At 40.2% G+C, this 12670-nt stretch overlaps 1 protein-coding gene across 5 annotated transcripts in view; it reads left to right on the top strand.

The window, feature by feature from the left end:
* SAP130 (Sin3A associated protein 130) overlaps positions 1–12670 on the top strand; it is a 75172-nt gene that overhangs the window by 42450 nt on the left and 20052 nt on the right. For all 5 annotated transcript variants that reach the window (XM_040227798.1, XM_040227799.1, XM_040227802.1 and 2 more), the window contains one exon: positions 12240–12598. In XM_040227798.1, the coding sequence (XP_040083732.1) occupies positions 12240–12598 (359 nt within the window). The remainder of the gene's footprint in view (positions 1–12239; positions 12599–12670) is intronic.

The following is a 12670-nucleotide window of genomic DNA, read 5'->3' as shown; positions in this document are numbered from 1 at the left end:
GTGAAAGTGGAGAGTGAAAAAGTTGGCTTAAAGCTCAACATTCAGAAAACGAAGATCATGTCATCTAGTCCCATCACTTCATGGGAAATAGATGGGGAAATAGTGGAAAGTGTCGGACTTGATTTTTCGGGCTCCAGAATCACTGCAGATGGTGATTGCAGCCATGAAATTAAAAGATGCTTACTCCTTGGAAGAAAAGTTATGACCAACCTAGTTAGCATATTCAAAAGCAGAGACATTACTTTGCCAACAAAGGTCCATCTAGTCAAGGCTATGGTTTTTCCAGTAGTCATGTATGGATGTGAGAGTTGAACTGTGAAGAAAGCTGAGCGCTGAAGAATTGCTGCTTTTGAACTGTGGTGTTGGAGAAGACTCTTGAGAGTCCCTTGGACTGCAAGGAGATCCAACCAGTCCATTCTAAAGGAGATCAGTCCTGGATGTTCTTTGGAAGGAATGATGCTGAAGCTGAAACTCCAATACTTTGGCCACCTCATGCGAAGAGTTGACTCATTGGAAAAGACCCCGATGCTGGGAGGGATTGGGGGCAGGAGGAGAAGGGGACGACAGAGGATGAGATGGCTGGATGACATCACCGACTCGATGGACGTAAGTCTGAGTGAACTCCGGGAGTCGTTGATGGACAGGGAGGCCTGGCGTGCTGCAATTCATGGGGTTGCAAAGAGTCGGACACGACTGAGTGACTGAATAGAACTGAACTTCATAAAACTTCATTCAAAAAATTATGAATGCCATATGTGTACTAAGTATCATTTCAGAATCCAGGGAAATAAAAGTGACTGAAACAAAGGGTCCATTCCTTAAGCGTACTGTCTAGTGAATGTAAAGAAATAATAAATATGTGAAGAAAAAGAAACCAGTGTAAAAGGAATATAAGTGATGGGAGAAGAGGTGATGACTAACAGGAAGTCTTCTCTGAGCAGAGGTTTTAGGAGCCACGTGTTCCCTGATGTAAGACTGTGTTGGGCAGAGGAAAGAGCAGGGACCTGGACTTTGATGTAGGAGTACTTGCGGTCACCACTTTGTACATTAGTGCAAAAATGTACAAATAACCGTGTAATCAGAAACTGTACATGGTTACTTATAATTTTTTTGTGACCTTAAAAACATTTGTGAAAATATTAAAAACGCTCTTCCTGTTTCTCTAGGGAATCTCTCTGGCCTAGGGATCAAACCCGGGTCTCTTGCACTGCAGGCAGCTTCTTTACCATCTGAGCCACCAGAGAAGCCCATAATATATAGGGAAGTGGGAAAAAAAAAAACCCTAAAATTTACTTAGTACACTGTAATTTGAACATCAGACACACTGAGACATTAAAACATTAAAATGTTTTATTTCTTTCTAAAAACTCATCAACAGTTCACCCTCTCTATCCGAGTGTAAACACATGGTGAGCATCCACAGGTTTTGGTATCTGGATTTTCGTATCCCCTAGGGGATGAGTACCAAGGGACAATGGTAGTTGGAACAGTGCATGCCTTATTCATATTATATAATTTGTGCAAGAGTCCTTCTATGCTTTAGTGAATTGTCATATTGCTTTCTAAATTTGGATCTGCCCTGACATTTTATCTTTTGTATTTTCAATATTGTAAATTTTCTCCAAGAGTTCCTTTAATGTGAGGTTTCTGCCAGTATCACTTACAGGGACAGCTTATCTACCTTAACTAATCCTTGGAGTCAGTGTGCACATTTCATAGCAGCGTCTTTATCCTTGCTAGTGCAGATAAAGGTTTCTCTTTGGAGAAATGTGTATTTAGGCTGTTAGGTGTTGTGAGCTGTTAGTAAATTTTGCAATTTATCAGTCGTGTCATTTGCAAATATTTTCTCCCAATCTGAGGGTTGTCTTTTCATTTTGTTTATTGTCTCCTTTGCTGTGCAGAAACTTTTGGGTTTAAGTAGGTCCCATTTGTTTATTTTTTATTTTTGTTTTTATTTCCATTACTGTGGGAGACAGATCAAATAAGATAATGCTGTGATTTATGTCAGAGAGTGTTCTGCCTATGTTTTCCTCTAGGAGTTACATAGTGTCCAGTTTCACATTTAGGTCTTTAATCTATTTTGAGCTTATTTTTGTGTATGAAGTTAAGGAATGATCTAATTTCATTTTTTTAAACTTGTATGTAGCTGTCCAGTTTTCCCAGCACCATTTGTCGAAGAGACTGTCTTTCCAATGTTGTGCAGCCTTGCCTCCTTTGTTATAGATTAATTGACCACAGGTGCATGATCTTATTTTTGGGTTTCTGTCCTGATCCATTGATCTGTAATTTTGTTTTTGTGCCAGGACCTTACTGTTTGGATGACTGTAGTTTTGTAGTATAATCTGAAGTCAGGGAGTTTGATTACTCCAGCTCCATTTTCTTTCTCAAGATTGCTTTGGCTATTCAGGGTCTTTTGTGTCTCCAAACAAATTTTGAGATTTTTGTTCTAGTTCTGTGGAAAATGCCATTGGTAATTTGATAGGGATTGCACTGATAATCTGTAAATTGCCTAGAGTAGTTCATCAACATCTTATACTTTTCCGAGTACTTATACTTTTGTTTCCTTAGGTAGGTTTATTCATAGGTATTTCATTCTTTATGAGGTGGTGATAAATGGAATTGTTTCCTGAATTTTCTCTTTCTGATCTTTTGTTGTTAATGTATAGAAATGCAACAGATCGCTACATGTTAATTTTGTAACCTGCAACTTTACCAGATTCATTGATGAGTTCTAGGAGTTTTCTGGTAGCATCTTTAGGATCTTCTGTGTATAGTATCATGTCATTTTGTCAACAGTGACAGTTTAACAACTTTTCCAATTTAGATTCCCTTTACTTCATTTTCTTTCCTGATTGCTGTAGCTAGACTCCCAAAATTATGTTGAATAAAAGAGGTGAGAGTAGAATCCTTGTCTTATTCCTGGTTTTAGAGGGAATGCTTTCAGCTTTTCACCATTGAATATGATGCTAGCTGTAGGTTTGTCATATATGGCTTTTATTATGTTAAGATATGTACCCTTTTTGCCCACTTTTTGGTTTTGGTATCAGGGTGATGGTGACCTCAAAAATGAGTTTGGAATTGTTCCTTCCTCTGCAGTTTTTTGAAACAGTTTCAGAAGAATAGATGTTAACTTTTCTCTAAATGTTTGATTAAATTTGCCTGTGAAGCAGTCAGGTCCTGAACTTTCATTTATTGGGGGGTTTTTAATCACAATTTCCATTTCGCTGCTTTTGATTGGTTTGTCCTTTTCTTCCCGGTTGCCCATTTTGTTGGCATACTGTTGCTCATAGTAGTCTCATGATTCTTGGTATTTCTGTGGAGTCAGTCGTAATGTCTCCTTTTTCATTTCTAATTTTATTGGTGTAAGTCCTCTCCCTTTTTTCCTTCATGAGTCCGACTAAAAGTTTATCAGTTTTATCTTTTCAAAGAACCAACTTTTAATTTCATTGATGTTTGCGATTGTTTTGTCTCTATTTCATTTATTTCTGCTGTGATCTTTGTGATTTCTTTCCTTCTGCTAACTTTAGATTTTGTTTGTTGTTCTTTCTCTAGGGGTTTTAGGTGTAGGGTTATGTAGTTTATTTGAGATTATTCTTTTTTCGTGAGGTAACATTGTACTGCTATAAACTTCCCTCCTAGAGCTCCCTTTGCTGCATCCGATAAGTTTTGCACCATTGTGCTGTAGTTTCATTTGTCTCTAAGTATTATTTTATTTTCTCTAAATTTCTTCAGTGATTCGATTGCTTGTTTAGTAGCATATTGTTTAGCTGCCATGTGTTTGTGTTATTTTCTTGTACTTTATTTCTGATTTCATAGCAATTGTGATCAGAAAAGATGTTTGATATGATTTCAGTTTTCATAAATTTACCAAGGCTTACCTTGTGATCCAACAAGTGGTCAATCCTGGAGAATGTTCCATGTGCACTTGAGAAGAATGTGTAGTCTGCTGCTTTTGGTTGGAATGCCCTATGAATATTAAGTAAGTCCATCTGGTCTAACGTGTCATTTAAAGCCTGAGTTTCTTTATTAATTTTCTACCAGATAATCTGTCCTTTGTTGAAAGTAGAGTATTAACCTACCCCACTATTGTTGTGTTACTGTCGATTTATCCCTTTATGGTTGTTGGTATTTGCCTTACATACTGAGGTATTCATATTTTGAGTTCATATATATTTATAGTTGTTATATTGTCTTCTTGGACTGAACCCTTGAGCATTATGCAGTGTCCTTTCTCTATTATAACAATATTTGTTTTAAAGTTTGTCTGATACAAATATTATTACTCCACCTTTCTTATGATTCCCATTTGCATGAAATACTTTCTGCCATCTCCTTAATTTCAGTCTGTAAGTGTCCCTAGGTCTCACATTGATCTTGTTCTTATTTTCGCCCAACCAGTCTTTGTCTTTTGGTTGGTGCATTTACTCCATTTACTCTAAGGCAATTATCAATGTATATGATTCTATTGTTGGTTCAGTAGCTAAGTCTTGTCTGACTTCTTGCCCCATGAATGCAACATTCCAGGCCTCCCTGTCCATCACCACCTCCCAGAGTTTACTCAAATTCATGTCCATTGAGTCTGTGATGCCATGCAACCATCTCATCCTCTATTGTTCCCTTCTCCTCCCACCTTCAGTCTTTCCCAGCATCAGGGTCTTTTCAAATGAGTCAGTTCTTCTCCTCAGGTGGCCAAAGCATTGGAGCTTCAGCGTCAGCACCAGTCCCTCCAATGAATATTCAGGGTTGATTTCCTTTAGCATTCACTGGTTTGATCTCCTTGCAGTTCAAGGAACTCTCAGGAATCTTCTCCAGCACCACAGTTTGAAGGCATCAGTTCTTCGGTGTCAGCCTTCTGTATAGTCCAACTCTTGCATCCATACATAACTGCTGGAAAAACCATAGCTTTGCCTATACTGACCTTTGTCAGCAAAGTGATGCCTTTGCTTTTTAATATACTGTCTAGGTTTGTCACAGCTGTCCTTCTAAGGAACAAGTGTCTTTAAATTTCTTGGCTGCAGTCACTGTCCTCAGTGATTTTGGAGCCCAGGAAAATAAACTGTGCCACTGTTTCTACTTTCTCCCCATCTGTTTGCCATTACGTGATGGGACCTGATGCCATGATCTTAATATTTTGAATGTTGAGTTTTAAGCCAGCTCTTTCACTCTCTTCTTTCACCTCAATCAAGAAGGTCTTTAGTTCTTTACTTTCTGCCATTGGAGTGATATTATCTGCATATCTGAGGTATTTCTCCCAGTGATCTTGATTCCAGCTTGGTATTCATCCAGCCCAGCATTTTGCATGATGTACTCTGCCTATAAGTTAAATAGCAGGGTGACATTATATATCCTTGATGTACTCATTTCCCAAATTTGAACCAGTCCATTGTTCCATGTCCATTTCTAAGTGTTGCTTCTTGACCTGCAAACAAGTTTCTCAGGAGACCGGTGAAGTGGTCTGGTATTCTTTAAGAATTTTCCATAGTTTGTTGTGATCCACACAGCCAAAGGCTTTAGCATAGTCAATGAAGCAGAGGTATTTTATTTTGGAATTCCCTTGCATTTTCTGTGATCCAGCATATGTTGCCAATTTGATCTCTGGTTCCTCTGTCTTTTCTAAATCTAGCTTGTACATCTGGAAGTTCTTGATTTATCTGCTGTTGATGCCTAGCTTGAAGGATTTTGAGCATTACTTTGCTAGCATGTGAAATGAGTGCAATTATATGGTGGTTTGAACATTTTTGGCATTTTCTTTCTTTGGGATTAGAATGAAAAGTGATCTTTTCCAGTCCTGTAGCCACTGCTGAGTTTTCCAAATCTGCTGGTATATTGAGTGCAACACTTTTTAACAGCATGATATTTTAGGATTTGAAATAGCTCAGCTGAAATTTCATCACCTGACTAGCTTTGCTCATAGTAATGCTTCCTAAGACTCACTTGACTTCAAACTTCAGGATGCCTAGATCTAGGTGAGTGATCATACTATCATGGTTACCCAGGTCATTAAAGACCTTTTTGTATAGTTCTTCTGTGTATTTGTGCCACCTCTTCTTAATCTCTACTGGTTCTGTTAGGTCCTTGCCTTTCTCTTCTTTATTGTACCCATTTTTATATGAAATGTTCCCTTGCTATCTCTAATTTTCTTGAAGAGATTTCTAGTCTTTCCCATTCTATTATTTTCCTCTATTTCTTTGCATTGTTCATTTAAGGCTTTCTTATCTCTCCTTGCTGTTCTCTGGAACTCTGCATTTAGTTGGGTATATCTTTCCCTTTCCCCTTTACCACTTCTCTTCTATTTTCAGCTACTTATAGTATAGGACCTCAACCAGTTTGCCTTCTTGCACTTCTTTTTCTTTGGGATGGTTTGGTCACCACCTCTTGTACCTTGTTACAAACCTCCATCTAGAGTTCTTCAGGCAGTCTGTCTGTCAGGTCTAATCCCTTAAATCTCTTTGTCACCTCTGTTGTATAATCGTAAGGGATTTGATTTAGGTCATACCTGAACGGTTTAGTGGTTTTTGCCTACTTTCTTCAATTTAAACCTGAATTGTTTAATAAGGAGCTCATGATTGGAACCACAGACAGCTCTGTGTCTTGTTTATGCTGAGTGTATAGAGTTTCTCCATCTTTGACTGCAAAGAATATAATCAGTCTAATTTCAGTACTGACCATCTGGTGATGTCCATGTGTAGTCATCTCTTGTGTTGATGGGAGACGGTGTTTGTTATGACCAGTGTTTTTTTCTTGGCACAACTGTTAGCCTTTGCCCTGCTTCATTTTATACTCCAGGGCCAAACTTGCCTGTTATTCCAGGTATCTCTTGGCTTCCTCCTTTTGCATTCAAATCCCCTACAATGAAAAGGACATTTTTGCGGGGTGTTCTAAAAGGTCTTGTAGGTCTTTGTAGAACTGTACAGCTTCATTTCTTCAGCATTAGTATTTGGGGCATAGACTTGGATTACTGTGATGTTGAGTGGTTTACCTTGGTAATGAAAAAAGATCATCCTGTCATTTTTGAGATTGCACCCAAGTACTGTATTTCAGACTCTTTTATTGACTAAGAGGGCTACTCCATTTCTTCTAAGGGATTCTTGCCCACAGTAACAGATATCATGGTCATCTGAATTAAATTTGCCCATTCTGGTCCATCTCCTGCTTGACATGTCCAGTTTACCTTGATTTATGACCCTGACATTCCAGGTTCCCATGCAGTATTGTTCTTTACAGCATCAGACTTTACTTTCACCACCAAACACACCCACAGCTGAGTGGCATTTCTGTTTTGGCCGAGCCTCTTCATTCTTTTTGGAGCTGTTTCTCTGCTCTTCCCCAGTAGCATATTGGACACCTACCAACCTGGGGTGTGTATATATATATATATATACACTCATCTTCCTGTGACACATCTTTTTGCCTTTACATACTGTTCACTGGGTTCTCAAAACAAGAATACTGAAGTAGTTTGCTGTTGCCTTCTCCACTGGACTAGAGCTTGTCAGAACTTTCCACCATGACCTGTCCACCTTAGTTGGCCCTGCATAGATTTTGTGGCTCATAGCTTCATTGGGTTAGACAAGGCTCTGATCTTTGTGATCATTTTTGTTAGCTTTTTGCGATGTGGTTTTTGTTCTGGAGGGTGTGGTATTATAGCACTGATTCTTCTGTCTGCCCTCTGACGGATAAGGATAAGAGGCTTGTGCAACCATCCTGAAAACTAGGTCTTACTCTGATGGGCAAGACAGTTCAGTTCAGTTCAGTCACTCAGTCATGTCCGACTCTTTGCAACCCCATGAATTGCAGCACGCCAGGCCTCCCTGTCCATCACCATCTCCCAGAGTTCACTCAAACTCACGTCCATCGAGTCCATGATGCCATCCAGCCATCTCATCCTCTGTCCCCTTCTCCTGCCCCCAGTGCCTCCCAGCATCAGAGTTTTTCCAAGGAGTCAACTCTCCACATGAGGTGGCCAAAGTACTGGAGTTTCAGCTTTAGCATCACTCCTTCCAAAGAACACCTAGGACTGATCTCCTTGCAGTCCAGAGGACTCTCAAGAGTCTTCTCCAACACCACAGTTCAAAAGCATCAATTCTTCAGCGCTCAGCTTTCTTCACAGTCCAACTCTCACATGCATACATGACTACTGGAAAAACCATAGCCTTGACTAGATGGACCTTTGTTGGCAAAGTAATGTTTCTGATTTTCAATATGCTATCTAGGTTGGTCATCACTTTCCTTCCAAGGAGTAAGCGTCTTTTAACTTCATGGCTGCAATCATCATCTGCAGTGATTTTGGAGCCCCCAAAGATCAAGTCCGACACTGTTTCCACTGTTTCCCCATCTATCTGCCAGGAAGTGATGGGACCAGATGCCATGATCTTCGTTTTCTGAATGTTGAGCTTTAAGCCAACTTTTTCACTCTCCTCTTTCACTTTCATCAAGAGGCTTTTTAGCTCCTCTTCACTTTCTGCCATAAGGGCGGTGTCATCTGCATATCTGAGGTTATTGATATTTCTCCCAGCAATCTTGATTCCAGCTTGTGTTTCTTCAAGTCCAGCGTTTCTCATGATGTACTCTGCATATAAGTTAAATAAGCAGGGTGACAATATACAGCCTTGACGTACTCCTTTTCCTCTTTGGAACCAGTGTGTTGTTCCATGTCCAGTTCTAACTGTTGCTTCCTGACCTGCATATAGGTTTCTCAAGAGGCAGGTGAGGTGGTCTGGTATTCCCATCTCTCTCAGAATTTTCCACAGTTTATTGTGATCCACACAGTCAGAGGCTTTGGCATAGTCAATAAAGCAGAAATAGATGTTTTTCTGGAACTCTTGGTTTTTCCATGATCCAGCGGATGTTGGGAATTTGATCTCTGGTTCCTCTGCCTTTTCTAAAACCAGCTTGAACATCTGAAGCCTGGCTTGGAGAATTTTGAGCATTACTTTACTAGAGTGTGAGATGAGTGCAATTGTGCAGTAGTTTGAGCATTCTTTGGCATTGCCTTTCTTTGGGATTGGAATGAAAACGGACCTTTTCCAGTCCTGTGGCCACTGCTGAGTTTTCCAAATTTGCTGTCATATTGAGTGCAGCACTTTCACAGCATGATCTTTCAGGATTTGAAATAGCTCAACTGGAATTCCATCACCCCCATTAGCTTTGTTGGTAGTGATGCTTTCTAAGGCCCACTTGACTTCACATTCCAGGGTGTCTGGCTCTAGGTGAATGATCACACCATCATGATTATCTTGGTCGTGAAGATATTTTTTGTACAGTTCTTCCATGTATTCTTGCCACCTCTTCTTAATATCTTCTGTTTCTGTTAGGTCCATACCATTTCTGTCCTTTATTGAGCCTATCTTTGCATGAAATGTTCCCTTGGTAGCTCTAATTTTCTTGAAGAAATCCTAGTCTTTCCCATTCTGTTGTTTTCCTCTATTTCTTTGCATTGATCTCTGAGGAAGTCTTTCTTATCTCTCCTTGCTGTTCTTTGGAACTCTGCATTCAGTTACTTATTCCTTTCCTTTTCTCCTTTGCTTTTCACTTCTCTTTTTTTCACAGCTATTTGTAAGGCCTCCCCAGACAGCCATTTTGCTTTTTTGCATTTCTTTCCCATGGGGATGGTCTTGATCCCTGTCTCCTGTACAGTGTCGTGAACCTCCGTCCATAGTTCATCAGGCACTCTATCTATCTGATCTAGTCCCTTAAATCTATTTCTCACTTCCACTGTATAATTATAAGGGATTTGATTTAGGTCATACCTGAATGGTCTAGTGGTTTTCCCTACTTTCTTCAACTTGAGTCTGAATATGGCAATAAGGAGCTCATGATCTGAGCCACAGTCAGCTCCCAGTCTTGTTTTTGCTGACTGTAGAGTTTCTCCATCTTTGGCTGCAAAGAATATAATCAATCTAATTTCGGTGTTGACCATCTGGTGATGTCCATGTGTAGAGTCTTCTCTTGTGTTATTGGAAGAGGATGTTTACTATGACCAGTGTGTTCTCTTGGCAAAACTCTGTTAGCCTTTGCTCTGCTTCATTCCATATTCCAAGGCCCAATTTGCCTGTTACTCCAGGTGTTTCTTGACTTCCTACTTTTGCATTCCAGTCCCCTATAATGAAAAGGACATCTTTTTTGGTTATTTGTTCTAAAAGGTCTTATAGGTCTTCATGTTCAACAAGACAATGTTCATTAAATCTTTAATCCAATGTCTGCTAGTGGGTGGGGCTGTGCTCTCTCCCTGTTATTTGTCTGGCCTGAGGCAGCCCAGTCCCGGAATCCAACAGGTTCATGGTAAGGCTAAAGGCTCCCTTCAAAACCATCTGTGCCAACGTGCACCTCCCGGGACTGTTGCTGCCAGTGCCCCTGTCCCTGCGGCAGGCCACTGCCAATGCGTGTCTCTGCAGGAGACCCTCAGATACTCCCAGGCAGGTCTGACTCAAGTCTCCTATGGGGTCACTGTTCCTTTCCCCTGGGTCCTGGTGCACACATTGCTTTGTTTGTGCCCTACAGGCATCTCCGTTTTGACCAGTCCTGTGGAAGTTCTGTAATCAGATCCCTCTGTCCTTCAAAGTCGGATGCCCTGGGGGTTCCCATCCCTTTGCCAAATTCCCAGGTTGGAAAGTCTGATGTGCGGCCTAGATCCTTTGCAGTGGGAGAACTTCTTTGGTATTGTGGGTCTCCAGTCTGTGGGTCACCCACCCAGCAGGTATTAGATTTGATTTTAACATGATTGCACCCCTCGTGTCATCTCGTTGCAGCTTCTCCGTTGTCCTTGGACATGGGGTACTGTTTTTTTGATTCAAACATCCTCTTGTCAGTGGTTGTTCAGCAGCTAGTTGTAATTTTGGTGTTCCCACAGGAGATGAGTGCACATTTGGAAATCACCATTCTGCTTTCTTTTACAATGAATTAACTACTCTAGGTACCTCATATAAATGGAGTCCTACAGAACAGTCACCCCTGATATCCCTGGGCCATTGCTTCCAGAACCCACACCACTGCAGATACCAAAATCCATAGAAGCTCAAGCCCCTTATATAAAATGGCACAGTATTTGCATGTAACCTATGCATCTCTGGATTACTAACAATACATACAGTGTCATTGCTGTGTAACTCTTAGCGAGTAAGCAGCAAGTTCAAGTTTTGCTTTTTGGAACTTTCTGGAATTTTTTTTCCCTGAATATTTCCCATTTCCTGCTGGTTGAATCCGCAGATGTGGAGCCTGCCAGGTATATAGAGTGCCAGCTCTCTTTGTCTTTGTGATTGGCTTATTTTACTTAGTACAATGTCCTGAGATGCATCCCTCAGATGTTTTTTGGTTTTCTTTTTTTTAATCTGTGCCTAGTCTTTTCATCCTCTTGTAATGGTCTTTAGCATAGCAGAATTTTGAATTTTGATGATGCCCAATTTATCTGGCTTTTTTCCTTCTATGGATTATGCTTTTAGTATCATGTCTAAAGAACTCTGATCATAAAAGTTTCATGGTTTTACATTTTTGCATTTAGATTTCTGATTCCTGTTTAGTTCATTTTTTGAGGTCTCAGTCAATATTGAATTTTTTGTCTATATAAGTCCAGTTGTTTTTGGCCTTGAGCTTGAAGGGTATTATCTTGTGTTGCTTTTGATACTTTTGAATTTTCAGTAGTAGTAATATAAATAGGCAAACTTTTACAGCTATTAAATGAAATATTTGACTTAAAAAATAAGAAGTATTTGTAAGGACATTAATTTTGTCATATAAAGCTGACAAAAATCAATACATTTTTGAACACTATATTTGTAGATGTCCGAAGTACCTCTGATGAAACATATACTAGAAAGTTATAAGAGTGGTGCCTGGGGTAGAGGGCTGGGTATGCAAAGTGGAGGGAAGTTACTCTCAATTTGTATTGTTTTGTATCTACTCAATTTCTAAAGCTCCCAAGGCAACATACACAGTAACAAATTCTTGGGGGGAAGAATACACTAGCTTGATGAAAACTGATTGCCTTTCAATGAAGTCACTTTCAGTAATTTGTTTAAACTGCCCTTTGTTTTCTAAGGTAATTTTTGTTACTGCCTATAAAAATGATGGCAGTGGTTCTAAAACTTGAATTCCCTGTAAAAGTTACCTTTAAGTTCAACTTCTAAAATCAAGGAATAGAGTTTTAGTTGTGCTGTGTGGTGGACAGATATTCACATCTGAGATGATCCAAGTTAAGTAAATTTTCTGTTGTTTGCTACGTCATCTTTGCTTTTGTTTTTCAGTGCCAAACCCAAGTCAGAAATCCACGTATCAATGGCCACTCCAGTCACTGTGTCTATGGAGACTATGTCCAGTCAAAATAGTGATCAGCCCAGCATTGCAGTCCCGCCCACCACTCAGCAGCCTCCACCAGCCATTCCAACTATGATTGCAGCAGCTAGTCCCCCGTCACAACCAGCGGTTGCCCTTCCAACCATTCCTGGAGCAGTTCCCATCACTCCACCCATCACTACCATTGCCACTGCCCCTCCACCGTCCGCAGCCGTGGGTGGCAGTCTCTCTTCTGTTTTGGGCCCTCCTGTACCAGAGATAAAAGTTAAAGAAGAAGTGGAACCAATGGACATCATGAGGCCAGTTTCTGGTGAGTTCATTTGTAGGATACTCTTTGCTGGCAATTGCTTCTTCCCCTTTTCTTACTCTCCTCAAGAGTCCA

Source organism: Oryx dammah, unplaced genomic scaffold (assembly GCF_014754425.2).
Source record: "Oryx dammah isolate SB20612 unplaced genomic scaffold, SCBI_Odam_1.1 HiC_scaffold_27, whole genome shotgun sequence".
NCBI lineage: Eukaryota > Metazoa > Chordata > Mammalia > Artiodactyla > Bovidae > Oryx > Oryx dammah.
The sequence above is the reverse complement of the archived record's forward strand: the minus strand, read 5'-3'. Positions and strand labels throughout refer to the sequence as shown.